The sequence below is a fragment of the Paecilomyces variotii genome (genome assembly GCF_004022145.1).
Source record: "Paecilomyces variotii strain CBS 101075 chromosome Unknown C8Q69scaffold_7, whole genome shotgun sequence".
Taxonomy (NCBI): Eukaryota; Fungi; Ascomycota; class Eurotiomycetes; order Eurotiales; family Thermoascaceae; genus Paecilomyces; species Paecilomyces variotii.
The window spans coordinates 995,541-1,019,308 of NW_021167146.1; the positions used below are offsets into that span (position 1 = coordinate 995,541).

A 23,768-nucleotide genomic window follows, 5' to 3' on the forward strand; every position below is an offset into this window, starting at 1 on the left:
GAACCTTACAAATGATTTCGGGGAAAGATACCATGTATGATTGCGATAGCTGAGCTATGAAATAGAAAAGAAAACCATAACTCAGGTTCTGACTTGATTCCCTTGCTCCATCCGACACTAAAAAAATACGTGCTTGATACCCTGTAAGTTGAGAGCCAGGAGCGTGCAACCTTTTAGATGGGGCGGACTTCCCGTTACAATTCACGATAAATATGCGAGTATAAACCATTGTTGAAATCAGTTGGGCCTCTGATATATCTTTGGAACTTTTGGCTTCTGTAGTCCCCTGGATCGTGTGTACCATAGAAAGGTTGCGAGGCGGCTGCGGAGACTACTTAACTTAGCAACGTCACCGCTTGGGCACCAGAGCTTCCTTGTGTGGGACATCGATGACTACGGTATGCAGCTCTCAAACAGGACCAACGTGAGACCAAAACAACTCGCACGGTCTGTTAAAATGACTACAAAGCTTTCCTAATGGACTACGCCACGATGGAGACGTTCGATGTGTCCGTCCCCCATGAGCCCCGTTCCGACGTGGTCACCGTGGGGGAGCGGACGCAAGAGGCACAACAACCGAAACCTGTATTGGACCTGAAGAAATCACCATCGGCGCCTGTGGTCACAGCTGGTGATCCAGCGGCATCTCCAGAGATTCCACCGCCAGCAGAAAGGCCAGCCAGGGCCAAAACGGAATTAGCGGACCTCGAAGATGTGCCAGAGACCCCGAAGGGCGCGCCTTCGTTTCCAGAGCTATCCTACAATCCGCCAGTGCCTCCAGATGCTGCGGATGAACAGGCGGATGAAGGAGACGAAGAACCGCCAGTTGCGACGTCCTTTGAACGAGGTGCTTCCCCGGTAGAATCTGTGCCCAAGAACCGGACTGCGCTCTATGAGAGACTCAGCGAGGATGGCATTGCGCGGATGCATAAATTCTCTCTATACGAGACAGCCACCCGGTATTATATGGTTGGCATGGATTTGCTGGATACGCGCTTCCGGATTCTGAAAATTGATCGCACTGCAGATACGGGAGATCTTAGTATCGCTGAAGATGACATCGTCTATACGAAGAAACAGATGAGTCAGTTGTTAGATGCTATCGATGACGGCAACAAGAGCTCTGGCGGTTTGAAACTGAAATGCAGCGCTTGGGGTCTTCTCGGTTTCATTAGGTTTACTGGCGCGTACTACATGTTGCTCGTCACCAAGAGAAGTCAGGTGGCGATGATAGGCGGCCACTACGTTTACCAGATCGACGGCACAGAGCTGGTATCATTGACAACGACTTCCCGATTCAAGCCTGAAAAGTATCCAGAAGAGGCCCGGTATATCGGGATCTTGAATAACCTTGATCTGACGCGCTCCTTCTATTTCAGTTATTCGTACGATATCACGAGGACTTTACAGCACAATATCTGTCGCGAGAGACTCAACCTCCAGAAGGGCTTGCCACACACTGCCAACCATGATCACAATTCCATGTTTGTCTGGAATCAACATCTGCTGAACCCTGCTGCTGCAACACTGAAGAATACTTATGATTGGTGTCTTCCCATTATCCACGGCTACGTCGACCAGTCCAAGCTATCTGTATATGGACGGCTGGTGTATATCACAATCATTGCACGTCGGTCCAGATTCTTTGCAGGCGCACGATATTTGAAGCGAGGAGCCAACGATCTTGGCTATGTCGCCAATGATGTGGAAACGGAACAGATCGTATCTGAGATGACAACGACATCTTTCCACGCTCCTGGCCCGAAATTGTATTCGAATCCGCAGTATACATCCTATGTCCAGCATCGAGGCAGTATTCCACTGTACTGGACTCAAGAAAGTACTGGAGTTACTCCGAAGCCAGACATTGAGTTGAATCTCGTGGATCCGTTTTACTCCGCAGCCGCATTGCATTTCAACGATCTGTTTATGAGATACGGTGCCCCCGTATACGTCCTGAACCTCATTAAAGCAAAAGAGAGAACGCCACGTGAATCAAAGCTTCTGAAGGAATACACCAATGCGATCACTTATCTCAACCAGTTTTTACCAGACGACAAAAAGATTATCTACAAGGCATGGGACATGAGCCGAGCGTCGAAGAGCCGCGACCAAGACGTCATTGGAACGCTGGAAGACATCGCGAGTGACATAATACCAAAGACAGGCTTCTTCAAGAACGGAGAAGATGCGGAATCTGGCCTCCAACTACAGAATGGTGTCGCTAGAACAAATTGCATAGACTGTCTCGACCGCACTAACGCCGCCCAATTTGTCATAGGGAAACGAGCCTTAGGGTATCAGCTCCACGCTTTAGGAGTGATTGATGTGACTACGGTCGGTTACGATACCGATGCAGTTAACCTCTTCACTAACATGTGGCATGACCACGGCGACACGATTGCCATCCAGTACGGAGGATCCCACCTTGTCAACACTATGGCAACTTACCGAAAGATTAATCAATGGACAAGCCAGTCGAGAGATATGGTTGAGAGTTTCAAGAGATATTACAATAATTCGTTCTTAGATGCTCAGCGTCAGGAAGCATACAATCTCTTTTTGGGGAATTACATCTTCTCTCAAGGCCAGCCCATGCTGTGGGATTTGTCTACGGACTACTATCTCCACCATGCTGACCCACGAGCCTGGTTAGATCTGAAAAGGCCTAATTATATCTGCTGGTATAACCAAGAATTCCTGGAGAAGCGTCAAATGCCACCTGCAGTGTGGTCGCAGAAAACAGCGAAGGAGCCGATCGAGTACTTTGACGACTACTGGTTGGAATACTATAGGCCTCTAGCGTTGTCCTCATACTCCAAGATTTTCTCGTTCAAAATGAACTCCACGCTCCGGTATCTACCATTCCGCTGGACCCAAGGTGGTCGATACGATCTCAGCCCTTTCGTCCCTCGGATACTGCACGAGTCAGTGAGTCGTGACGGACCACAACCACAGCGGAAAGGAGTGAAGATCAAAGAGCCCTCCGACAACTCCAGCGATTACTCTAACGGATCACGCTCAGGCATCATGACACCGTCCGCCCAGGCATGGAGCCACCAGCCGCCTTCAGCAGAGAGACGTCCTCCACCTGCGGGTATCATCAAAGAGCCCGCGTTTGAACTCTCCAACGGATCTATAATCCCAACGATGCCATCATCTACCTCAGAGTTATCCACCACACCTAGCAAAGCCCAGATTGCGCAATGGACTCTCGGCCAACTCGTCACAGACAGCCTCAATCCTTCCGTTACCTCCACCGAAGCCGAAGAGTATGAACGGTACATCAACCACCCACTCAAGGTACCTCTAGTCGTGACCTCCGAGGCCGAAATGACCGCTACCTCAATCCGCGAGCGCGTCTCCAACATTGATTACCTCGAGTACATCAACAAGTGCGATCTCGAAGACAGCAGTCTCGACGGCATGGCGGAAGAAAATTTGGCAGATTATGTAGAGTTCCTGAACGTCTCAGAGGAAGGATTGACGGTTGTAGCGGAGGACTACGAGAAGAAGAGGTATAAGCGCTATCGACAGTGGTTGAGAGGGAAGAGTCTGTTTAAGCAGCGTGTAGACGTGTGATGTGATATGATGCTCTCTGTTTTTGTCTTTGGCTTTCTCTTAACTTTTTTTAGTATAGTACCCTTTCTACGATTGATGTAATGATACCCTCTTCGCATGTTTAACGTCTGGGTCTACGAATGGAATGCGGACGACTCAGGAGTTCTTCAACTATGTTCTACTATGTTTGTTTTCGCTCAGTAGTTAGTCGTTCTCGTTTCCTAGATCTACTTTTTTTAAAAAAAAACTCAGACATTACAAGCCATACAACCGATCTATCTATCCAAACAGCTCCTCAACACCACCAGGAGAGATATCCACAAACAACAACCCCCTCAAATCCTCATCCGCAGTAACAAGATCCATAAACTCTTTCTCTACATCAATATCCTCAGTAAGACCCAGCCAATTATCCTCCTGGAACTTCCCATCTACTTTGACTTGTTCCGAGACCGAAATCAGCACCACCTTGAGCAGATAAGCACAGCCTTGAAGTTGATTCTTCAATCGTTCAAGTTGCGATATTCCGTTTTCGTGTTCTATCTGCTGTGCCGAGGGAGAGATATCCACGACTGGACGAGTTTGATCTTGATCCTTCTCTATCCGATGTGCGATTTCTTTCTCTTCCTCAAGGACATGTAGCCAGCACGTGCATATTCCGCCTAGGATCTCTCCACGCCAGCGCCAGATGCGCGGATGCGCGTTGAGAATAATGCTCCTTGTTGCTGTCGTCGCGGCCAGGAGGAGGGGTATGTATGCAGTGCCGAAAGGGTTGGTTAGCGTAGAGTAGAGAAGGGGGATGATATCCTGTAAGTGTTTCGTGAGGTGGATGCGTACTTCGTTGGAGATGATGCTCAGTTGTTGAAGGAGGAAAGTGGATAGGCGCGGGTATGGGAATGATGCGATGGATGAGGACGCGGTTGGTGTGTTGGAGCTGATGTGGTGGAAGGATGGGATGAGGCTGATGCGGAGGATTTGCGTTATGCTATGGATGTAGGCTGTCTTGTCGTTCTCGCGAGATTGGCTCTTGGTGGAGCTCGATTGTGAGTCGGTTTGAGGGTAGCGAGTCTTCAGAACCGATAGGAGGGCTGAGTAGGCGGCTCCAAGGAGCTGGAGGGACTCTTCTTCGGGGGTGATTGTTGGCAGGGAGAGGAGACATGGTGTGATGGCGTCTTCGAAAACGGAGGACAGGTTCGTCCGACGGAGGATGTCGGATTTGCCTTCTCGGAGAGGAACGAGTAGTTTGGAGAGGAGGTTGCAACCGCGAGTCTTGAATGATATGTTTTCATCATCGATTAGTGAGAGAATGGGTGGGACAAGTAATGGGAAGTGACCCTCGACGCGAAGGGTGTCTGAAGGCTATGATGAGAGGACTTGTTAGCGGAGAGTAATACTATGGAATTGGAGATTTGGGATGTTTTGATAATGGCGAAAGCCACACACACGTACCTGATAAATAGAAAGAATCCATGAAAAGACTGTGGTACAGTATACATCACGGTACTTCCATGGCTTGGTTTCTGGATCCAGCGAACTGTAATCAAACCGAGTCGCAGGCATAGGATGCAGATTCTTGCGACCTGTCGAGGTAATTGCTGGATTCTTCGTCTTTGCGAAAAGAGGCTTGATTCTCGTTTTGAGAGTATCTTCAAAAGTGGACCATAAACTGGAAGCATCGTCCGATCGCCTCCTCGAGACATATGTATCTAGGACTTCCAGAGCCTGTCTACAGCTTTGCTGAGTCGTCCATGGATCCCTTTCAGACGTGAAACTAGCAAGAGTCGTAACGATGTCGACGACGTTACTTGCTTCTTCTATGGGCAAGATAGTGCTCAGACTCGAGATCACAGAGATTCCTAGTGATAATCTGAATCTACTATCCTTCAAGCTGTCTGTAAGAGGCTTGTGTTTTTCTTCTGTTGTGAGAGTCAGATCGTGCATAAGCTGCGTGATACAAGGGCCAGCAACGTACTGTCAGCCGAATAGGCCACCTCCAACGCATCTGCAAACTCTGATGATGGTAAAGAAATCCGGCCGAGCCATCCGTAGAGATCATTTGCAGCTTTTCTATCTGTCTCAGAGAGAGATTTAGAGCCCCAGGCTCTCAGAGACGCCTGTGCCACAAGGAGGCTTTCACATGTCTAGAATGCGTCGTTAGCAGCGTCGTCTACAGAACTTAGTAATTGGATGGCGGCCCTCACTTCTTGATGACTGGTTAGATTACGGTCTAGGATATCTCTAGACAGAGTGTCCAGTCCGTCTGGCAGGGCAACTCCATCGGGGTCGAATTCCGGACTGTTCTCTCGGTCTGCCTTTTTCAGATATTCACGTGCCGCACTGCGGAGTGCGTCCATGACAGGTCGAATCTAGGAGATTCCAAGGCGATGCATTCACAACGTTGGTCTTATATGCGCTCAGTCATGCAAATACAATAAATTGGTGGGTATTTCATTAATACAATGGATGAAGTCCCGCGATGCGGAGAGATTTTGATGGGTGTCCAATCAAGGACGTCAACTATTTAAGTACGGACTACTGGCGATTTACCCGATTTTACTTCTGAGCCTGTCAACCAGTTCCTCCACAACTCCCCATAAGCCTATCTGGCTGGCTTGAAATCAAGCTCTGACTTCCTTTCTTGGAGCATCTCCAGGGCCTTCTCTTTGTCAGAAATTTCAGGATGCAGAAGCTGCCATTTTATCACCATCTCCAGCGCCTTGCTCATCCAAGGTCCCTTGGTAGCGCCCAAACCCGCCATGATCTCTCCTCCATTTACAATAGGCTTTAGTTCACAAGCCCCGAGAAGATCTTTACTGCTGATGTACGACAAGAATTGGTCGTACTCACGGATAACTGCGGATAATTAGCCGCTATCTACAATGCACTGGAATTCGACGAAGGGAAACGGATCCTCCTTACCTTCGTCAAAGCTTCGGCCCTTCATAATCTCTAAAAGGATAGACATGACAACGCATAGCCTCCAGTCCTTTTTCCATTCGCGGATCTTTAGGCCAATTTGTTGTCGAATCTCCGCTTCTGTCCCGGGTATCAATCCCGCTAGTAGAGATCCCTTGGTTTCGATGATTTGAGCAGCGCTGTTGGCGGCATCAGTTAAGATGCTTGCAGTCTTATTATCTGCCCGTAGACTATCCCTGGCTACTTCAGTCACTCGAGGAGGAGGGCGCTTCTCCTTGTTGTTTTTTGGCTCACGCCCTGGTACGGTAGCCCAGGGCGCAAATGCAGCGATGATCCAGCAGTAGTATGCCTCTGATCTGTCGCTGACGAGGGTGTTCCGCACTCTTTCCACAGACTGGCCGATATCTCCTGCGCTTTCATGTGAGGGGCTGAGAAATCTCTCCAGAGCATTGTAGGCCAAGGACCATGACGACGTGTCAGCTTGCGCCTCATCTCGGTGATTCGCAAATATCGTGCTATATAGTCCTAGCCGATCGATGTATTCTAGGGCACCTCGGGGATCAGGACCTGGAATGCCAGTTAGCCGGTGTCGAAATCAGAATAGAAACACCAAAAGAACACACCTCGAAGCATTTTATCCAGTTCAGCTAAGACGCGCTCTTTGCTGATTTTTATCTTTAAAGCTTCCTTGATATCATCGTTTTGCATGGCTATTTCGGTCTCCTTATCGATTACGTATCCCAATCGGCTTGCGAATCGGATCAACCGTAGAACCCGCAGGGGATCATCCTTGAATGTTTGGTAAGGCTCCAAAGGAGTCCGAATGATGCGGTACTTCATGTCCTCGATACCCCTGCCAGTGAAATCCTCGACTATTGAACGGTTCAGATTGTAGAAGAGGGCATTCACGGTAGCATCCCGACGCATGGCATCCTCTTCCGCAGTTCCAAATTCCATTTGAGGGTTGCGACTGTCTTCCGAATACGTCTCTTTTCGTAGATTAACCAGGTCAATATCCATCCCAAAAATCTTTGTTGTCACCGTTTCCAGATGCTTCGACTTCTCCGGATTTGCTTCGATCTTATGAAGACTGACGATTGCATCGCTCAACTCGCCGTCCGGAAGGCTCCTCTTGTACTTTTCCAAGTTCTCTGGCACGTCGAGGTATTCCTTCAAGGCCATACCGAACTGATATCCCGTCATGCTGCTAATCCCCACATCAATGTCATGACTGTCAACCCCTAAGAGCTTATCCCGCACCCAACCCCCAGTAAACCGTAGTACCATCTCAGTCTCGGCCGCCGCATTATCGGTACCTTTCTCCGCGGCCCGCTGACGAACGTATTCTGCGACATCGAGTAGAAGAGCCTTGATCGTATTCTCTATAGGCGTAAGCTCGATTTGCGGTAAAGGTTGAGGGATTTCCTGCGGCGTTTGTGCACTTTTTGCGTGATCCATTGTCGATGGAGAGCTTTCGCGCGGGGCAGTCGCAGTGGATATACGCCTCCTCTTTGTCGCTCTTTCCGCAGGAATTTCGTCGTATTCCCTACCTGGCATGGAACAGTAAGGAGAATGGAGACGTCGAAGCGGGAAAATGGCTTGTGTTGAGGTCAATTGGCTGTTGCAGCGTATTGTATGACTCTCTGAAGGCCTGATGGCGGGATGGACTCGAGCAGGGAAATCGGCCGCAGCGCGTGGAGTCGAAAAGCGGCGGAGACGTGCAAGCTGTCTCTGAGAACGAAGAAACCGCATCTATGGCGATTTCAACCGACTCATCGTCCACAGTTGCCACCCTTGAGGTAGGAAGTGATTCAGAGCAACTGAAGCAGCTTTGCGAGTGCTGGAGTTGGAGTTGGAGTTGGAGCTGTTGACTCACGTGTTTGAGTCAGCGAGATCACCGTCTTCCAAGGCTCACGGATAGTGTCAATAAGTCCAGATTCACGATCAAAAGGTTATGAAGATTCGATTCGAACTTTTCCCTCTACCGTAATTAACATGCCCTTATGCTGGCTGGTTTTTTACAAATACTAGACGTTCTATGCAACTATTCTAGGCGCGCGTTTGTGACGCAGGCAAATATAGACTTCCAAGGCGCATTGAGGCTTGAGCTTTTGATATGAGTAGGCTGAGAGACGTAAAGACTCCCTCTGCTCCTACATGCGGTTCATAAAAGACCAAAACTGTCATAGACGTGCTGGAAAAGCACGAAGAAGTGGGCCGACGTAAGAAATTAATATGTAAATTGATTCCGGACGCCAACACAGCCCGTTCCCGACTGACTGACGTTACTTACACACGGGGCGCCCTCTTGATATCCAACTCTCCGCCATAACTTATCACTCTTCACCCCACGAGATCGCGTTCTACAATCACCAACCACTTATAGATGCGGACAGCTAGCTTCAGGCACAGAATTCCAGTCAGACGTTCAGAAGACAGCAGGTGTCCATGACATCTCCCGGAGATGCTGCTCCGGTCAAGCCTCTGCCGTCCTTTGCGCCAGGAGCTCCGATCGTTGTCCCCAAGACCAGATATCCAGATGAAGTCGAGTCTTCTAATTCATTAAATTCGAACCTAGCCGACTCTAACATCATACAATCACCAACTGTGCCTTTCTCTCCGGAGCTCCCGTCGCGCTCAGCATCTCCAATCTCGAGGGTGTCGACATCCACCCCCCGCCTTAGCAGATCATCGCTTGGGTCATCTTTAGGAGGTCCGCTCGATGGCGCAAATGATATCAGATCACTGATAATCCGCGCTTTCTCTCCTACGATTGGTATTTACGCGTCAGACGATACGAATGAATTGGTACGGCAGAAGGGTTTCAAAGACGGTTTCTGGGAACTGGTCCGGCCGTTTGGAGAGAATGTTCCGGGCAAGGTGGTGATTCGAGACAGCATTGGTTCTAGTCGCGGATGGGAGGATTATGGAGTACGCTTCGCTGAGCTACCATCAGTAGGCCAGTCTCCTAAAGCCGCAGGCGGTGGTCCGGAGTCGCCGCTGGGTCAAATAGAGGAGATCTTGGAAAGACAGTTGGATTCAGCTGACGAGCCTTTGGGCGGGCTGTTTCGTCCTAGTGATATACCTTCGGGAAATGTCCCGCCTACATCTCCTTTCTATAAACTATTTCTCCGTCGATTGCTCTCGAGCTCCACTGCCACGCCGCATGAGACATTCAGACACCCTGTTGCTTGTGTCATTGCCATCAGCTCACGCAACTCATCTCCTCTTGAGTCATTACGACAGCTCTATGCGGAAACCAGCCAAGGAAGCCGGCGGCCTCCTCCTTGGATGCATCCGGAATACCTCAGATATTATGTCTTGGTTCACGATGAGGATCGAGATGATATCACAGAATCGACCAGGCTTTATGATCAGATGAAGCGACATTTTGGGCTGCATTGTCATCTACTGAGATTGCGGAGTAATCAGTGCGTTATCACAGATGATGATAGTGTCCAGGTACCGCCTTGCGAGTGGCTGTCACCGTCGGAGGATCTGTCGAGGATGGGTGAAACACGTAAGGGACATTCGCCGATCTCACCACGGGCCAGGCTAACTGTAGACAGAGACATTGGTGGATCTCGGAACAGAGGCCCAATACCTTTTTGAATCAGACGTGACAGCCATCAAGACATTTGTACGAGAGTTGGTTGCGCAGTCCGTGATTCCATACATGGAAAATAGGGTAGCAGTTTGGAATGATCAAGTAGCATCTCGACGGCGTGGACTGAGCGGCCGCTTTATGTCCATGTCTCGGAGGTTTGCTGGGTTCGGTGCCGGCACCAGATCGACCTTCATAGGCTCCGGGTCGGGCTCTACAAGTGGAAATTATGATACCACTCAGGGTTTCTATCAGCCGGATTCCCCAGAGGCCCTCTTGCGGAAGATGGCGGATTTTGCATTTATGCTTCGCGATTGGAAGTTATCTAGTTCTACCTATGAGCTCCTCAGGTCGGACTTCAATAACGACAAGGCTTGGAAATACCACGCTGGGGCGCATGAGATGTGCGGCGTAAGCATGCTGCTGAACCCACTTGCAGCCACTGCGAAAACCAAGCTGGAGAGTATCGACCAGATGTTCGACATTTCATGCTATTCGTACCTGACGCGATGCTCCGATGCGCCCAACGCTCTCCGAAGTCTTGCCCTGGGGAGTGAGCTTTTGAAATCTCGAGGCGGTTCAGCCGTTGAAAGCGCTGCAAAGTGGGCCATGAGGGTGATGGACTTGGGACTGGTTGGCTCAATCGGTCAAGTCCTCTACATGGAACGGGTTTCTGCTTGCTACGCATCGAAAACCGGAGCAGGTCCTGCAAAATGGGGCGCTCGTCGACGGAAGGCCGGTATGTGGTCTATCCTTGCTGCCGATTCCTGGATGAGGATGGGCAAGCCAACCCTCGCATCGGACTGTCTTGAAGAGGCAGAGCGACTATATGCAGAGGTTCTAGAATCCGAGGGCACCTTCCCCCTCCCAGAGATGCAAAACTTCGTTGATAACCTGAAGCGTGCGGTCAAGGTCGAGTACCTAGAATCCAGGGGAATCGACACAACTGACGAAGCTGCCACGGCATCCCAATTGGGCACTGAGGAGACGAGCGAGAAGCTAGATCATCGCCATCGCCGCAACAAATCTACGATTGGAGGAGTTGCACCTCATGAGACGGGCCCTCTTAGCCACGCGAGGGCGACTAGGGACGATAACGACACTCGTGATGATGACTTTGAATGAGCTAAAATAAACAGGGCTTTGATACCGGGCGTATAAAGAGGGCATTCCACTATAGAGCTAGGATCCAAAGTGATGTCACGGCATCTATTGGACGGAGTTCAAAGGGAGGTGTATCTACTATTAGTCTCCTACAGCTGTTCACGGTGAATATAATAATACGACAGAAATATCCATATTATGCTATTTGACCTACATTAACTGTCTGAACCTCGAAATTTCAAGGGAATGTGCCGCGCAATCCTTGGAGAACTGAAGAGTACTGAAATCTATCGACTATTCACCTCCTAGACTATTCACGCTATTGGACTTCATCCTAATTAATTGCTACCTAGAGCACCCCCGCCACTATTCATAAGTATTTCCTCCTTCCACAGTGTCTTCTTCAATCCTATACTGGTGGAAATAGGTGGCTTCACGTTGTTTGTTCTATACATTCTATATAGCATGATAGTGGCATTTTGCAGCTCGCCCCCGATACTTATAGCAGTCGGGTGCCGATGGACGCCAGCTTTCATCCTTTAGTAACGCGAGAGCTGTCTCAGCTCAGTGGCACCTTGTCCCCGTCGCCATCGAATCCAGATGAGGCACATGCGCGACAAAAGCTACTTATACACTTATTATCCTCATTCGTCGAGAGACAAGATCGTTGACATACTCAAGAATTTTATAGACAATCTGCCATCTGCTGGCAGAAGAACAATTTGCAGATACATTCTGAGACATGTCATCCAAGATTCTCCATTTCGCCTAGGTCAATATCTGTACTCTTCCATCTTGTGCCCGAGCAAGTTCTTTTCTTTTATTTATTTCCCATTCGCCTAGGCACGAAAAGTAATATCTTCCGTTGACAATATTGGGTCTCTCTTCGGGTTTTCTGGAATATATGAATTAATGGAGAAATGATCTCTTGGGAAATATCAGCACTGAAAAGTGCCAAAATTAATGATCCTCTCTCCGAGTGCTCAGGCGTACTGGGATAAATCTCTGTTCGCATTAAAACTACGTCATTCTTCAGCTGATAGGTTTTATATCGTGCTATATATCTCGTTCTCGGCTCGAAGGTATGTCATGTTGAGGATACCAACTTCTGACAACTTCTGAAAGCGAGCGATCATGCTAAGTGATTTGTAGGGCCTTGTTGAAGTAAATAATTCAATTGACACTTTTGTTAAAAGCTAGGGTGCCTTTTGATTAACGATATTTCTCTCTTGTCTTCCTCTCTCCCTGTCGCTGATCTGTTGCTTCTCCACTCACGTCATCTTCTTGTTCTCTTTTCCCTCAGCTTGCTGATAATAATCGGCTACATTTAATCATCGGTCTTAATCTTGGAAGTGCCGTAACGAGCCTCCTGTTTGTCTGTTACATATCCTGAATTGTGTTACAAAAATGCCTCCCCGGGGTCAGAAACGGCTCCCGGACAATTCTACACGTTGACCCTGCTACCCTCACACGAGATCAAGCCCTGCGCAGGATCATAACCTGGAATCCAATTGCAGCATCCGTAACTATTAATAATCCTATGAACCTAGACTTTATTTAGATCTGCAGGTGTTCAAGATTATGATAAATAACTATTGGACTAATTGCTTTAGGGGCTAACCGCACGCGGATTAAGGACCCTTATATAGGCGCTACAACCCCATCAAGTGGCCTATCGACTCCAGTCTGGAAGAAACGGCGGTCTTTTATAGAGGATTTTCCCCATAACCCGGCCCTGCAGCCTCCGGATGGCGTCCGATTGACACGAGTTGAACGAGCATTGTTACTCCAGTCCTCTCAGAGGAAGTTGATTACAGCAATTAGAAGCGGGACTAGCCTTCATGAACTATTATCGGAAGTTTGTCCCACACTTTCCGCAATCGCAAGACCGCTAAATATGCTTAAAACAAGAGGGTTTGTCGGATCCCCGAAGAGCGGACGCGCGCGCCGAAAGAAATGCAGATGGTTGAGTAAGACCCTTCACGAGTGCAACTCTACGAAAACGCGGTTCGTACAGGAATTCGATACTCGTCTATGTCAAAGGCGACGAGAACAATCCTCGTAAGTGGTTATTGCATCGTTGTGGTTGATTGCTGACGGTTGTAGCCTGTAACGGTTGCCAAGATCTGCGCGATCTTGATATGTAGGTATGTACCTGTACCAAGGCTTCAGAGGTTCGGTCGCTGGGCCTTCACGTATCGCTACGATTGGCCTGAGAGAGGTATGCGAGGTTAACGGCCGTCACTTTTCGAGGAGAAAGGGCACACAACAGTGGATCGAATACCAACCCGAGGTCCGTACCGGCGCTGCGTGTCTGTTGCGGACGTCCACAATGGTACATGCTCGAATTGTATCCACTATGGCAAGCAGTCGCACTGCTCATTAAGTAAGCTGTTGCCTTGTGCCTTTTGGGATGTGCTAATTCCATGTAGTTCGTACAACTGTATGTTGTTCTCTCTCCTATTACCTGAGCCCAGCTTCAAGACGATTTCTGAAGTGAGATCCTGCACTCATTTTGACGCGATCTCTTCTTCATTCGTCGAGAAATGATCCTATTAAATAAGATTTCTCAGTTAAGAAAGTCCGATTGTAACAGGGGGCAGGCTGTTGATTAGGTGAGTACACCCGATAGGCTAGAATTCGGTATCCTTAAGTGATATATTGCCCTAATATCTGAAGAGAAACCAGGAAGCCTGTGCAATCATACACGCCGACCAGGTTGTTGTAGCTGCATATATATTTGGCAGCAAGCAAGGGTCACGGACAGAGGAGTCTACCGCCTCTGCTCCAAAAGCACCCAGAGAGCCTACGATACCCCGTTTGACGAAGCAGGATAAGGCCAGGCTTACCGAAGGCAACAGGGCTTTGTATGTTGCGGGGGGCGAGCTATTTGTTCGTGCCTCATCAAACTGCCACCTTCCCACTTCTCAATCATTGACCCAGAGCCAGCGGCCAGCTGGGGTTAGACCGTGAGGCTAACCTATACTCTGAGGTATCAATCGCGGGCAAAGTAAAACCAAGCAAGGTGAGTTTTTGAGTGTCCGGCCTTATAAGTGCCTCATACCTTCTCGTGGTGCCCCCTGTGGGGTAGGTGTAAAAGTCTTGCGTATAGGCAATAATGATGATCAACCGCTTACCCCCTACGCAGCCCCTACTGGCGGAACCAAGACACCTCCTATGCGGCCAATTGGACAATGTATGAAACCAGAATGGATCAATGAGCCAAGAAACACGATGATCATATGGGAGCCACTGAGGAGAGAGTTCGGATCCCTCACTTTTACACTCGAGCCCATGGTTAGTATAAAATCAGAATCATATAGATGAAAATTTCATGCTAATTAAACCAGGACGAGCCAAATTTGTACAAGGTTAGAACATTCGACGAGTTTCCCCACTGGTATCTGGATGTCTAGAATGCACCTTCCAACGACAACGGAGAATGACTCGTCCGCTTCACAAGGCCAGAGGGCAACCATACCGAGCTACCAAGTCCTCTCCTACTCGAGGTCCATGCCGCCATCGCGCGCGCTTTCCATGCCTCTGGAATGGCAGAGACCGTAGATGAGATTCTCAGAAAACGGGAATCCATGCGACAGCTTGCGCCAGATGGAAGCACCGATGTGAGACAAGTTTTACCAGTTCTTTTAGCCCCTCACAGGACTTTATAATGCTCGTGACTTTGAACTCAGTTTCGTTGGAACCCGCTTGAATTAACCGATCGAAACTATCTCCTCACCGAGTCTATTCCTCTTTGATAATTTGATAATATGCTACAAGCCTTCGAACAAGAATTGTCTTCCAAGGTTGCACTTTATGTATGTAATTCCATAGCTTAGTACGTCTCTATACCGTATGGGAGGTCACCAGGGATACAGACTTCGCCTGTGCCGCAAGACGTTATTAATACTACTACTACCATTCCTCTTTGATTGACCCTGTCATGGTTACTCTTCCTCCTTCCTGGCGACGGACATAGTGTAGAAAAGATCCGAAATACTTAGAACGGATCAAGATAGATGGCCGGTCTTTCATGCGGCCTGTTGTCAAGGAAAACTACAAATGCTCAATCTCAAACTTGTAGAGTTCCATTTTTATTTCCTCGAATCACAGAAGAACCCAAAATGAATATAAGCCTGTGGTAAGAAACAATAGTTCTCACCCGATTCAACGGTGACGTCCCATACAAGGTCACGTGCAGCGTGTCATAGCGCGTCTTATCGATATCCGATTAGCTCCAACCTCAGGCCTTCCTTGTCGGAGCCTCGAATGGGCCAGCTGGATGTACTGTACGAGACAAGCTGGCCAACGCCAGGCCCAGTTCGAATCGTTGCGCTGCTGGATCAACAGACATTAGTTGTGTCATACAATCTTCATTAACGACTTGACTGCACTTGATCCTGTTACCAGACGGAAAAACGAAACGATAACCTCTCACTTACCCCGGGGAAGCCCCTACGTCCAGCGTTTATTTCATACTCAGACAGCGAATCTCATTTGCTGTCGGGATCACTCGCTCACCATGAGTGACCTCTTGACATACATCCTCACTCACGAGGATGCGTTTCGAAAGTAAGTTTCATTGTTTGAACTCCTATCCCCTGCAACTCAGGTCGGGGACCCAAAATCTCGCCGAGCAAAAAGCATATTTGTATAGCTAGTTAACATGTTTCTCACATCTTAGGAACCGCCTCCCATCCCTCTACTCAGACTTCGCATTACAAAAGAGCACCAATCCGGACGGATACGCCGTTAACGTCGCAGCGTGGGAACATGCGCTCACGAACGCCGCGCGAGCCGGACAGCTCTCCTCGTTACGATCCACATTAGGCTCCGGAGGGGGAGGTGAAAGACAGAGGAAGAAAACCGACCATATCGTTCTAAGAGCCGATGAGACGCTTCTCAGGGAACTGGAAAGTCCCCAGTGGGGAAGGCCGGTTGCGTTGGCGAGTGTATTTGTATGTCATTGCTGTCTCCTCAAGAAGCACGGCATCATTTATCTTACTGGATGGGCACTAACATTCTGTTCTTCTTGGTGCAGGACGAGGCGATTCAGAAGCGGAGTATGGTTCCGTTGCAATTATATAAAACTAGCGGGGCGAGTCTGCAGAAGAAGCAGTGGCAGCTCATTGACCCGGGGATGTTAAGTCCTTGGAACGTGATGAGCTGGGGTATCAAACAGCTGAGGGGGATCGTTGTGGGGTCTGATAGTCTTGAATCTTCACCGCGATTACAGGCTCAGGAGCTGGTTTTGGTTGAGAATTTGAAGGTTTGTTTCAATGCTTTTTTGGCGATGTACTGATGCGGGACTTGCTAATACAGATGATAGGAAGCTGCAAGTCGAGTAACAAAGCAGGCGCTGAGTCTAAGCTCCTCCAAAGTCGACCTGATCTACTCTAGAGAAAGCTTTGTGAACGAGTTTTCCACCGTGATGGACGATACGACGGAATTATCGGAAGCTGACTTCGATGTTTTGCTTATATATCTGTCTCGAGACAGTAACTCCATTGTGTACGACGGAAAGGTAAGTTATGCGTATGCACAGCCTGAGCTTAACATAATATAGTATACTAATACATCCGTCTTCAGACCGTCAAGTTCAAATCCGGCAATGATACCTCGACTGAGATAACGCAACAGGATACCACCGTAGCGTCAATCAAAACATTAATTTCCAGCCTGTCAAAGCAGGTATCAAATCTGGAAGGGAAGATCAACGAGTTGAACAATACTGCAAAGGTAGCCCTGAATAACAAAAACAGGCTATCTGCCCTATCAGCGCTGCGGTCAAAGAAACTCGCAGAGCAAAATCTGAAGCAGCGATCAGATACTCTGGCTCAACTTGAGGAAATCTATACCAAGATCGAGCAGGCGGCTGATCAGGTTGAGATTGTGCGTGTCATGGAAGCCAGCACAGGAGTCCTCCGGGGACTACATGCCCAGGTCGGCGGCGTCGAAAAGGTAGAAGATGTGGTGGAGGAATTGCGTGAAGAGATGTCCAAGGTGGATGAAGTAGGAAATATCCTCAATGAAGCAGGTCCAGTCATTGACGAGGGCGAGATTGATGAGGAGCTTGAGGCTCTGGAGAACCAGGAGCTACAGGCCAAGGAAGAGAAGGAAGCAGAAAAAACCAGGAACAGGCTTGCAGAGTTGGATAGCATCCAGCAGGCAGCAGAGGAGGCTGCGCGCAAGGCCGAAGCAGAGCAAGGGGATATTGCCTCTGACCTGGCAGAGAGTATTGGAAAGTTGTCCCACATGTCCATCGAGGACCGCTCCGAGCAACCGCTGGAGTCAAAGTGAACAGTATCCAAACCCGCAATGCCTGGAACAGCTGTACCTAGATCAACAAGACATTAAAGTTGACAGGTTCTCATTATTACCCAGCCGGGGTTCCGAGAATCGGGTTTTGGCCGCTGTCTTGTTCAGCATGTCCGTTCCCCTCAGCCGCTTTCCCATCAGAGATTTCCACCGAGTCCCGGACGGGGTTTCTGGCCTCGATGATCTGAGGCAACGCCTCCGCGGTCTCAGAAAGTGATGAGCCCTGATCTTGTTGCTGTTGGGCAGACGCCTGAGGGATCGTTGTCCGAACAATCGCATCACTCCTCTTCCGCGCATTGGCGATCAGCCGCTTGAAGTCATCATCGTGGCTTGAAGACCACGCTGCAGCATCAAAGTCCTTCCGCATTATAGGGTTAGATGCAGCAGCGGAAGATGCTGATGCTTGTCCGCCTTGCGTCCTTTCCCAGATATCCAGTTCGCGTAATAGCTCCCTTTTTGGCTTTGGGACCTTGGAGTCACAATTGGAATTCCATAGATTCATCCATTCTGTATGGCGCTTTTGTAAAAGGGGTTTTGGACCCCAGTCCGGTATTCCCATATCTCTGAGCTTTTTCCGCAGGACGCCCTCCTTCAATATCGAGTAGTTCAGATGGGGTAGTCTTTCCAGTCGTTTGGTCGAGGAACTGTTATCCCGTAATACTTGGTTCAGAGGTTGTAATGATCTATAACAATTCAGTCCAGTTCCTCTGCAGCTACTGGGGGCATAACCCAGGTCTTACCCTAGTGACGGTGCGGGCTGTTGTGCCTCTTGGGGCCCGGTGCACTTATCTAGGTGCGGAAATACAGCTTCATTCTTCATCCGACGGTTGCAAATAGGGCACGCGACCATGCCGTCATCTAGTCATCTGTTAGATCTAAACACAGGAGACAATTCCGGTCTGGGACGAACCTGGCACAAATTCCTCATCTCCGCTATCCTCTATAACCTCCACAGCCGGTGTGGCGGCCTGGCTTTCTGTTCTCCTACTCCGAGAACGAGTCTGCCTGCCTTGTAACTGAGCATCGTCCTGCGACACGGCTTCGCCCTGTCCCGGTTGCTCCAGTTTCCGTTTCTTCGCTACCGGCTGCTCCGACTCATTTTCCTCTGCGGTTCGCGCGGCATTCCTCGCAAGTTCCAATATCCCAGGACGGGCGTTCTTGAAGGAGTCGACCAGCTCCTGCACAGCCCAGTTACGACGTAGCTTCAATTCCTGATCCGAACTCCGACAAGCGGGACATTTCCCTTCCGTACTTAGACAGCGGCGAATACATAACGAGCAGAACGTGTGGCTACACGACGTGATAACTGGATTGTCAAAGAAATCCTTGCACACCTGGCAACGCAGTGCAGACTCCAGAGGCGCGACGAGGGTGAGCGGCGTGTCGAGCCAATCGGTCGAATCTGGTATATCGAAGGACTGATCCATCTGGGAGGGAAGTTGAGGCGGAACCGCGCATTAAGCAATAGATGAGACCGAACCGTACAAGAGGTCGCGTAGCCCGTCCTCCCGGCGGAAGAAGCAGAGATAAACCGTTGGCAGTCCAGCACTGAACCGGGACTGCTAGTATGAGAGTAAGACTTAAGTTGCCGCCGTCTTTCTCGATCCGCAACCAAAAGATCTCGCGGAGATGCCAAGACCCGCTGACTGATACGCGTTAAGTGGTTTGGAGAACGCGTCGGCCGTCGCCCGCACATCAGAGGCTAGTCATCCCCTTCTATTAGTATTCAGCACGAGAAAACTGCCAGTCTAGTTTTTTTTTTTTTCAGAATGGCGGTGGATTACAAGAGATATCTCGCTGAGAATGTTCTCAGTGAGCGACGTACTGTAAGCTTCGTCTGGGGGTCCCGATACGGATCTTCTATGTCACTGATTACAGTATAGGTTACATATCGCCTGCTGAGTCGGGCTCTCAGAGTGCATAGCAATCTGGCTAAGCAGTAGGTGATGCATTCTTCGAGACATATATGCCACGGTGGAAAAGATCCAGACTGATTGGTTTTTTCTATGAAAGGATGCTGTATGACTTCCACCGGAGTGAAAATGCAAAGAAGGCCCAGAGCGTCAATGCAACCTATGTGATCACCGGTGTGCAGAAACCGCCAGAAAAGCCAGCTACCAATGGCCATGCCAAAGATGGGGAAGACGAAGTGATGCAGAGTAGTCCCTTCATGAGCTCAATGCCTCAGCCGGAAGTTGCTGAAGAAGAGATCCGAACCACATCTATGATCTTGGTCCGGGAAGAGGACCTGGAAGGTAGGATTCTGATTTGTTTTTTATGATTTATCGACAATACCGTCCGATAAAGGCTTACACTGTACTTTAGATGCCAAAAGTACCTTCCAGTCCATTCACTCAATCCACATTTACAGCTTGCAGCCAACGATCCTGCAGGACCTCAATGTGCTGACTGATGTTGGACGCGAAATCTCGTCTACTTATGCTAATGAAGATCCTTTGGAGCTTGGACAGCTATGGGGGATGATCCAGAATGAAAATGTGAAGGTGTGTCTCCGAGATCGTACGGAGCATCTCGACAGCGACTGACATATTGTTTTGAAGCGGAGAAAGGGTGTTCGACCACCGCCTGCTCCAGCAAAAGCTGCTGCACCAAAGCCTATCCCTGCTACAACACCGTCTCTCAAGAAGGAAGAGCCTCCGCAGAAAACGAAAGACGAGCGAGCAGAAAGGGCGGAACCAAAGCCACCAGCAAAACGAAGCACGGAATCAAAACCGTCGGAGAAGCCGACATCACTGAAACGCGAGCGATCTGATATTTTTTCATCTTTTGCAAAGGCTAAACCGAAGCAGAAAAAGGAACAATCGTCTACAGCTGCAGCTTCTGGGGCGGAATCTGTAAGTACACTACTAGCAGTTACACGGGACAACTTCTTCTCTGTGCTAGAGCTAACTTGACATAAGGCTGAGCCGAGCGGAGAAGACGGTCGGTATTTTTGGTATCTCCTTGTTGCACCGCACACTAAATCTTTGCAGTTGTTTTCGACGATGCCTCGGAGGAGGAGCGTGAAGACCTTTTCCTGGACTCGGGTAAACGCACGACGACGCAGTCTCGTGAGTCTAGGAAGGAACGAGAGGAGAGGCTGAAGAAGATGATGGAAGAAGAAGGTGAGTTCCTCCGCAGAACCCTGGTTGCTGGACCCTGCTAACCCCAATAGATGAGGATATGCCGGATGCGCCGCAGCAGGAAGAGCAGACAGAACCAGAACCAGAAGAGCCGCAGCCTGAGGAGACTTCCAAGCCAGAGGAGCCAGCAGAGCCAAAGGAAGAAGTCGTCGTGCAGGGCGGTCGCCGCCGAGGCAAGCGGAAAGTGATGAAGAAGAAGACCATCAAGGACGAGGAGGGGTATCTTGGTATGTGCTTTCTCCTCTCTGGCAGACTAACTAAGCTAACAGATCACTCTTTAGTGACTGTGGAAGAACCGGTCTGGGAGGAATTCTCCGAAGACGAGCCAGCTCCACCACCTAAAAAGAAGCCAGCTATCAGCGCAGGGCCTAAGAGTAAAGGCGGTCCAAAGGCAGGCCAGGGTAGTATCATGTCGTTCTTTTCGAAGAAGTAACTAGCAACGGTGCTGTACTATGTGTCAGTGCGTAAAGTTCCAGTTACCGTGTGACCTTATAGACTACTCTAGACTTAGTGATGAAGGCAAGAATTTAATTCCTGGAAAAATTGACCGCGATGCAGGGTGTCTTTTGCGCTGCTAATCATATATAATGTCTTAGATAGTGGCGTCCAATTCGACCGACTAGGTACTTACCTAGTTAACTAACTAGCTTAATCAACTTAATCAACTGTGCCTTGAACTTTGGCCCCCGCTTACCCCAGCTTTTCTGCCCGGAATGCGCGACGCTTAAGTAGATCACCAGCACAGCATCCCTTGATTCTGTGCTCTTGCACCTTCTCTCATCCAACCGTCTGTGGTGCAATTAACCGACAATAATGGTCTCCTTGTCGGTGAGATTGGCCCTTGCGGCCGTGCTGCCTCTACTCATCAGAGAGAGCGTCGCGAAGGAAACGCGACCTCAGGTTCATGACGATCCCGTGCTCTTGCGGCGCGCATGCCCGGACTATACTGCCTACTCCGCAGTCAAGCAGTGAGTACACTTTCTGGTGTTTTCATCAATTGTATCGTGAGATTTATAAATTATTTGCTAACTCGCTTCTTGCAGCGCACCGTACAGCGATGGCCCATTGAAGCTGCCTTTCCAGCGCCCCGCAGAGGAATGCCGAACGTTCTCATCTCCCGCCGTGGAGAAAGTCATTAAAGATATCACCGCTCGTATGGTCGACAAGGACCTTGCTCAGATCTTCCAGAATGCTTTTCCAAATACCCTGGACACCACTGTTCGATGGCACGTCAACAGTTCTGCAGCAGCAAAGCTGAAGACCAGGAGAGACGGCAAGTGGCAGGGAGCGCAGACATTTATTGTCACGGGTGACATTGATGCAGAATGGCTTCGTGACTCCACAAACCAGCTGGCGCAGTATCAGGCCCTGGCTAAGACGGATGAGTCGCTTTACAGCCTCATTTTGGGCGCGATCAACACCCAAGCGGAATATGTCATTGAGTCTCCTTACTGCAATGCCTTTCAGCCGCCTCCTCCAAGTGGACTGAGCCCGTCGAACAATGGACAGAAGGATACTGTTCATCCCGCATACGAGCCTTCGTTTGTCTTCGAGTGCAAGTACGAACTCGATTCCCTGGCCCATTTCCTGAAGCTCGGTAACCAGTTCTATGCGAGTACACGATCTACTGAATTCGTGACCAGCAGGTGGTACACTGCGCTGGACACGCTGCTGGGCGTCCTGGATGCCCAATCGCAGCCGACGTTCAACGCGCAGAATCAGTACGTCACGAATCAGTACACCTTCCAGCGCGAGACCACCGCAGGCACGGAAACCCTCAGCTTAAGCGGGATCGGCAACCCTTTGAACAGTGGGACAGGCCTCATCAGGAGCGCATTCCGGCCCAGTGACGACGCTACGATTCTTGGGTTCTTCATCCCACCCAATGCCATGATGGCTGTAGAACTGCAGCGCACGGCAGACGTGGTTGAAGCTGCAGGCGGGAAGGCTGATCTTGTGAACAAGCTACGGACGAGAGGAAAGAATCTCGAGCAGGCTGTCTGGGAACATGGCGTGGTCGATCACAAGAAATACGGCAAGGTATTCGCTTTCGAGGTGGACGGCTATGGCTCCCGAATCATCATGGACGATGCCAACATGCCTTCCTTGCTCTCCCTGCCACTGCTGGGCTTCGTGGACAAGAACGACCAGACATATCAGAACACGCGCAAAATGATCCTCCAAAAGGACGGAAACCCTTACTACCTAACAGGTTCTGCCTTCCATGGAATCGGTGGACCACACAGTAAGTCTCTTTTTTTTTCACATGCTGTATCTCTAACCCCAGTCCAAAAAATCAGAATCTTCTAACCAAAACACACAGTCGGTCTCGAAAATGCCTGGCCAATGTCCCTCCTCGTGCAGGCCCTGACCTCAAACTCAGACGACGAAATCGTCGCATCTATCAACCTCGTCCGTAACTCCAGTCTCCTCGGCCTCGTCCACGAGTCCATCAACGTCAACAACATCACCGATTATACCCGGCCCTGGTTCGCGTGGGCCAATTCCCTCTTCGCGCAGACTATCCTCAAAATCGCCGCCACGAAACCCTATCTACTCTTCGGAAAGGATGCGCAGCCATATGTCATTTCATGAGATGAGATAATCATCTTGAACTTCTCTCGTTCGTGTTCGGATGCGGTGTTGTTTATGAATGAATGGGTTTAATATCCGCTCTCCTCTGCTCTTGCAGCTTGCTTGCTATTCATGTCGCTTTTTTTTAAATGTTTTCTACACCTTCATGCTACGCAGGAAGCATGGTATGCATTTTGCCATCGAGAATGCATTAGGGCGGCGCTTTTTTCTTTTTCTTCTTCTTCCGGGGGATTCAGTCAATCAATCATTCATGAAAGGGTTATGATTCGGCATCAGAAAGGAAACACAGGTTGTGAACCTGATTGGGTATTAGTTTGGTTATAGTTAAGCTATACTATTATATAATGATTATCGTTATTATCACAGTCATAGCATCAGTGTTCGTGTTCTCTCTGGAGAATGTAGTCTTCATAATAATAATAATAATAATGATATTGGTATCTATGAACTTCTGCCAAAGTATTCGACACATCTTCATAATGCACTTTCAGAGCATATTCGTCGCTTTTTCGGATTCTTTAAAGAGA

At 49.3% G+C, this 23,768-nt stretch overlaps 8 protein-coding genes across 8 annotated transcripts; 5 read left to right on the top strand and 3 right to left on the bottom strand.

Moving 5' to 3' along the window:
• The first annotated feature begins 346 nt into the window (after positions 1-346).
• On the top strand, positions 347-4,066 carry C8Q69DRAFT_298988 (SacI homology domain-containing protein). The gene has a single exon (XM_028627120.1). The coding sequence runs from the start codon at positions 478-480 to the stop codon at positions 3,580-3,582; it is 3,105 nt and encodes a 1,034-aa protein (XP_028484261.1). The 5' UTR covers positions 347-477; the 3' UTR covers positions 3,583-4,066.
• On the bottom strand, positions 3,735-6,027 carry C8Q69DRAFT_528700 (hypothetical protein). Its single transcript, XM_028633678.1, has 4 exons — positions 5,763-6,027; positions 5,534-5,702; positions 5,011-5,477; positions 3,735-4,920 (listed from the first exon to the last, which is right to left on the bottom strand). The coding sequence occupies exons 1-4, from the start codon at positions 5,913-5,915 to the stop codon at positions 3,841-3,843; spliced, it is 1,869 nt and encodes a 622-aa protein (XP_028484262.1). The 5' UTR covers positions 5,916-6,027; the 3' UTR covers positions 3,735-3,840.
• A 1-nt stretch (position 6,028) lies between these two features.
• C8Q69DRAFT_470806 (poly(A) polymerase) lies at positions 6,029-8,660 on the bottom strand. Its single transcript, XM_028630863.1, has 3 exons — positions 7,101-8,660; positions 6,481-7,044; positions 6,029-6,414 (listed from the first exon to the last, which is right to left on the bottom strand). The coding sequence occupies exons 1-3, from the start codon at positions 8,227-8,229 to the stop codon at positions 6,161-6,163; spliced, it is 1,947 nt and encodes a 648-aa protein (XP_028484263.1). The 5' UTR covers positions 8,230-8,660; the 3' UTR covers positions 6,029-6,160.
• Positions 8,661-8,760: 100 nt separating this feature from the next.
• C8Q69DRAFT_419347 (ER-golgi trafficking TRAPP I complex 85 kDa subunit-domain-containing protein) lies at positions 8,761-11,398 on the top strand. Its single transcript, XM_028628375.1, has 2 exons — positions 8,761-9,997; positions 10,047-11,398. Exons 1-2 carry the CDS (start codon positions 8,926-8,928, stop codon positions 11,204-11,206), a joined length of 2,232 nt encoding a protein of 743 aa, XP_028484264.1. The 5' UTR covers positions 8,761-8,925; the 3' UTR covers positions 11,207-11,398.
• Positions 11,399-15,365: 3,967 nt separating this feature from the next.
• On the top strand, positions 15,366-17,523 carry C8Q69DRAFT_299183 (Snf7-domain-containing protein). The gene is made up of 5 exons (XM_028627125.1): positions 15,366-15,757; positions 15,870-16,143; positions 16,227-16,454; positions 16,515-16,709; positions 16,775-17,523. Exons 1-5 carry the CDS (start codon positions 15,708-15,710, stop codon positions 17,483-17,485), a joined length of 1,458 nt encoding a protein of 485 aa, XP_028484265.1. The 5' UTR covers positions 15,366-15,707; the 3' UTR covers positions 17,486-17,523.
• Positions 17,524-19,329, bottom strand: C8Q69DRAFT_299168 (putative DNA repair protein). The gene is made up of 3 exons (XM_028627123.1): positions 18,414-19,329; positions 18,244-18,361; positions 17,524-18,186 (listed from the first exon to the last, which is right to left on the bottom strand). The coding sequence occupies exons 1-3, from the start codon at positions 18,928-18,930 to the stop codon at positions 17,562-17,564; spliced, it is 1,260 nt and encodes a 419-aa protein (XP_028484266.1). The 5' UTR covers positions 18,931-19,329; the 3' UTR covers positions 17,524-17,561.
• On the top strand, positions 19,137-21,176 carry C8Q69DRAFT_299173 (DNA polymerase subunit Cdc27). Its single transcript, XM_028627124.1, has 8 exons — positions 19,137-19,329; positions 19,387-19,442; positions 19,517-19,758; positions 19,829-20,007; positions 20,065-20,358; positions 20,425-20,446; positions 20,497-20,628; positions 20,679-21,176. Exons 1-8 carry the CDS (start codon positions 19,273-19,275, stop codon positions 21,077-21,079), a joined length of 1,383 nt encoding a protein of 460 aa, XP_028484267.1. The 5' UTR covers positions 19,137-19,272; the 3' UTR covers positions 21,080-21,176.
• Position 21,177: 1 nt separating this feature from the next.
• On the top strand, positions 21,178-23,633 carry C8Q69DRAFT_299134 (hypothetical protein). The gene is made up of 3 exons (XM_028627122.1): positions 21,178-21,614; positions 21,690-22,891; positions 22,970-23,633. Exons 1-3 carry the CDS (start codon positions 21,460-21,462, stop codon positions 23,239-23,241), a joined length of 1,629 nt encoding a protein of 542 aa, XP_028484268.1. The 5' UTR covers positions 21,178-21,459; the 3' UTR covers positions 23,242-23,633.
• Positions 23,634-23,768: the final 135 nt, after the last annotated feature.

Coding starts and splice junctions, on each gene's coding strand:
- C8Q69DRAFT_298988 (XM_028627120.1), top strand. CDS start 478: ATGGACTACGCCACGATGGAGACGTTCGATGTGTCCGTCCCCCATGAG.
- C8Q69DRAFT_528700 (XM_028633678.1), bottom strand. CDS start 5,915: ATGGACGCACTCCGCAGTGCGGCACGTGAATATCTGAAAAAGGCAGAC. Junction 5,703..5,762: donor ATCTAACCAGTCATCAAGAA/GTGAGGGCCGCC, acceptor GACGCATTCTAG/ACATGTGAAAGCCTCCTTGT. Junction 4,921..5,010: donor GGATTCTTTCTATTTATCAG/GTACGTGTGTGT, acceptor CTCTCATCATAG/CCTTCAGACACCCTTCGCGT.
- C8Q69DRAFT_470806 (XM_028630863.1), bottom strand. CDS start 8,229: ATGCGGTTTCTTCGTTCTCAGAGACAGCTTGCACGTCTCCGCCGCTTT. Junction 7,045..7,100: donor ACTGGATAAAATGCTTCGAG/GTGTGTTCTTTT, acceptor CTGGCATTCCAG/GTCCTGATCCCCGAGGTGCC. Junction 6,415..6,480: donor GGGCCGAAGCTTTGACGAAG/GTAAGGAGGATC, acceptor AATTATCCGCAG/TTATCCGTGAGTACGACCAA.
- C8Q69DRAFT_419347 (XM_028628375.1), top strand. CDS start 8,926: ATGACATCTCCCGGAGATGCTGCTCCGGTCAAGCCTCTGCCGTCCTTT. Junction 9,998..10,046: donor GTCGAGGATGGGTGAAACAC/GTAAGGGACATT, acceptor AACTGTAGACAG/AGACATTGGTGGATCTCGGA.
- C8Q69DRAFT_299183 (XM_028627125.1), top strand. CDS start 15,708: ATGAGTGACCTCTTGACATACATCCTCACTCACGAGGATGCGTTTCGA. Junction 15,758..15,869: donor CACGAGGATGCGTTTCGAAA/GTAAGTTTCATT, acceptor CTCACATCTTAG/GAACCGCCTCCCATCCCTCT. Junction 16,455..16,514: donor TTTTGGTTGAGAATTTGAAG/GTTTGTTTCAAT, acceptor TACAGATGATAG/GAAGCTGCAAGTCGAGTAAC.
- C8Q69DRAFT_299168 (XM_028627123.1), bottom strand. CDS start 18,930: ATGGATCAGTCCTTCGATATACCAGATTCGACCGATTGGCTCGACACG. Junction 18,362..18,413: donor AGATGAGGAATTTGTGCCAG/GTTCGTCCCAGA, acceptor ACAGATGACTAG/ATGACGGCATGGTCGCGTGC. Junction 18,187..18,243: donor CAGCCCGCACCGTCACTAGG/GTAAGACCTGGG, acceptor GAATTGTTATAG/ATCATTACAACCTCTGAACC.
- C8Q69DRAFT_299173 (XM_028627124.1), top strand. CDS start 19,273: ATGGCGGTGGATTACAAGAGATATCTCGCTGAGAATGTTCTCAGTGAG. Junction 20,359..20,424: donor CAGCTTCTGGGGCGGAATCT/GTAAGTACACTA, acceptor ACTTGACATAAG/GCTGAGCCGAGCGGAGAAGA. Junction 20,629..20,678: donor GAAGATGATGGAAGAAGAAG/GTGAGTTCCTCC, acceptor TAACCCCAATAG/ATGAGGATATGCCGGATGCG.
- C8Q69DRAFT_299134 (XM_028627122.1), top strand. CDS start 21,460: ATGGTCTCCTTGTCGGTGAGATTGGCCCTTGCGGCCGTGCTGCCTCTA. Junction 21,615..21,689: donor GCCTACTCCGCAGTCAAGCA/GTGAGTACACTT, acceptor CGCTTCTTGCAG/CGCACCGTACAGCGATGGCC. Junction 22,892..22,969: donor TGGAATCGGTGGACCACACA/GTAAGTCTCTTT, acceptor CAAAACACACAG/TCGGTCTCGAAAATGCCTGG.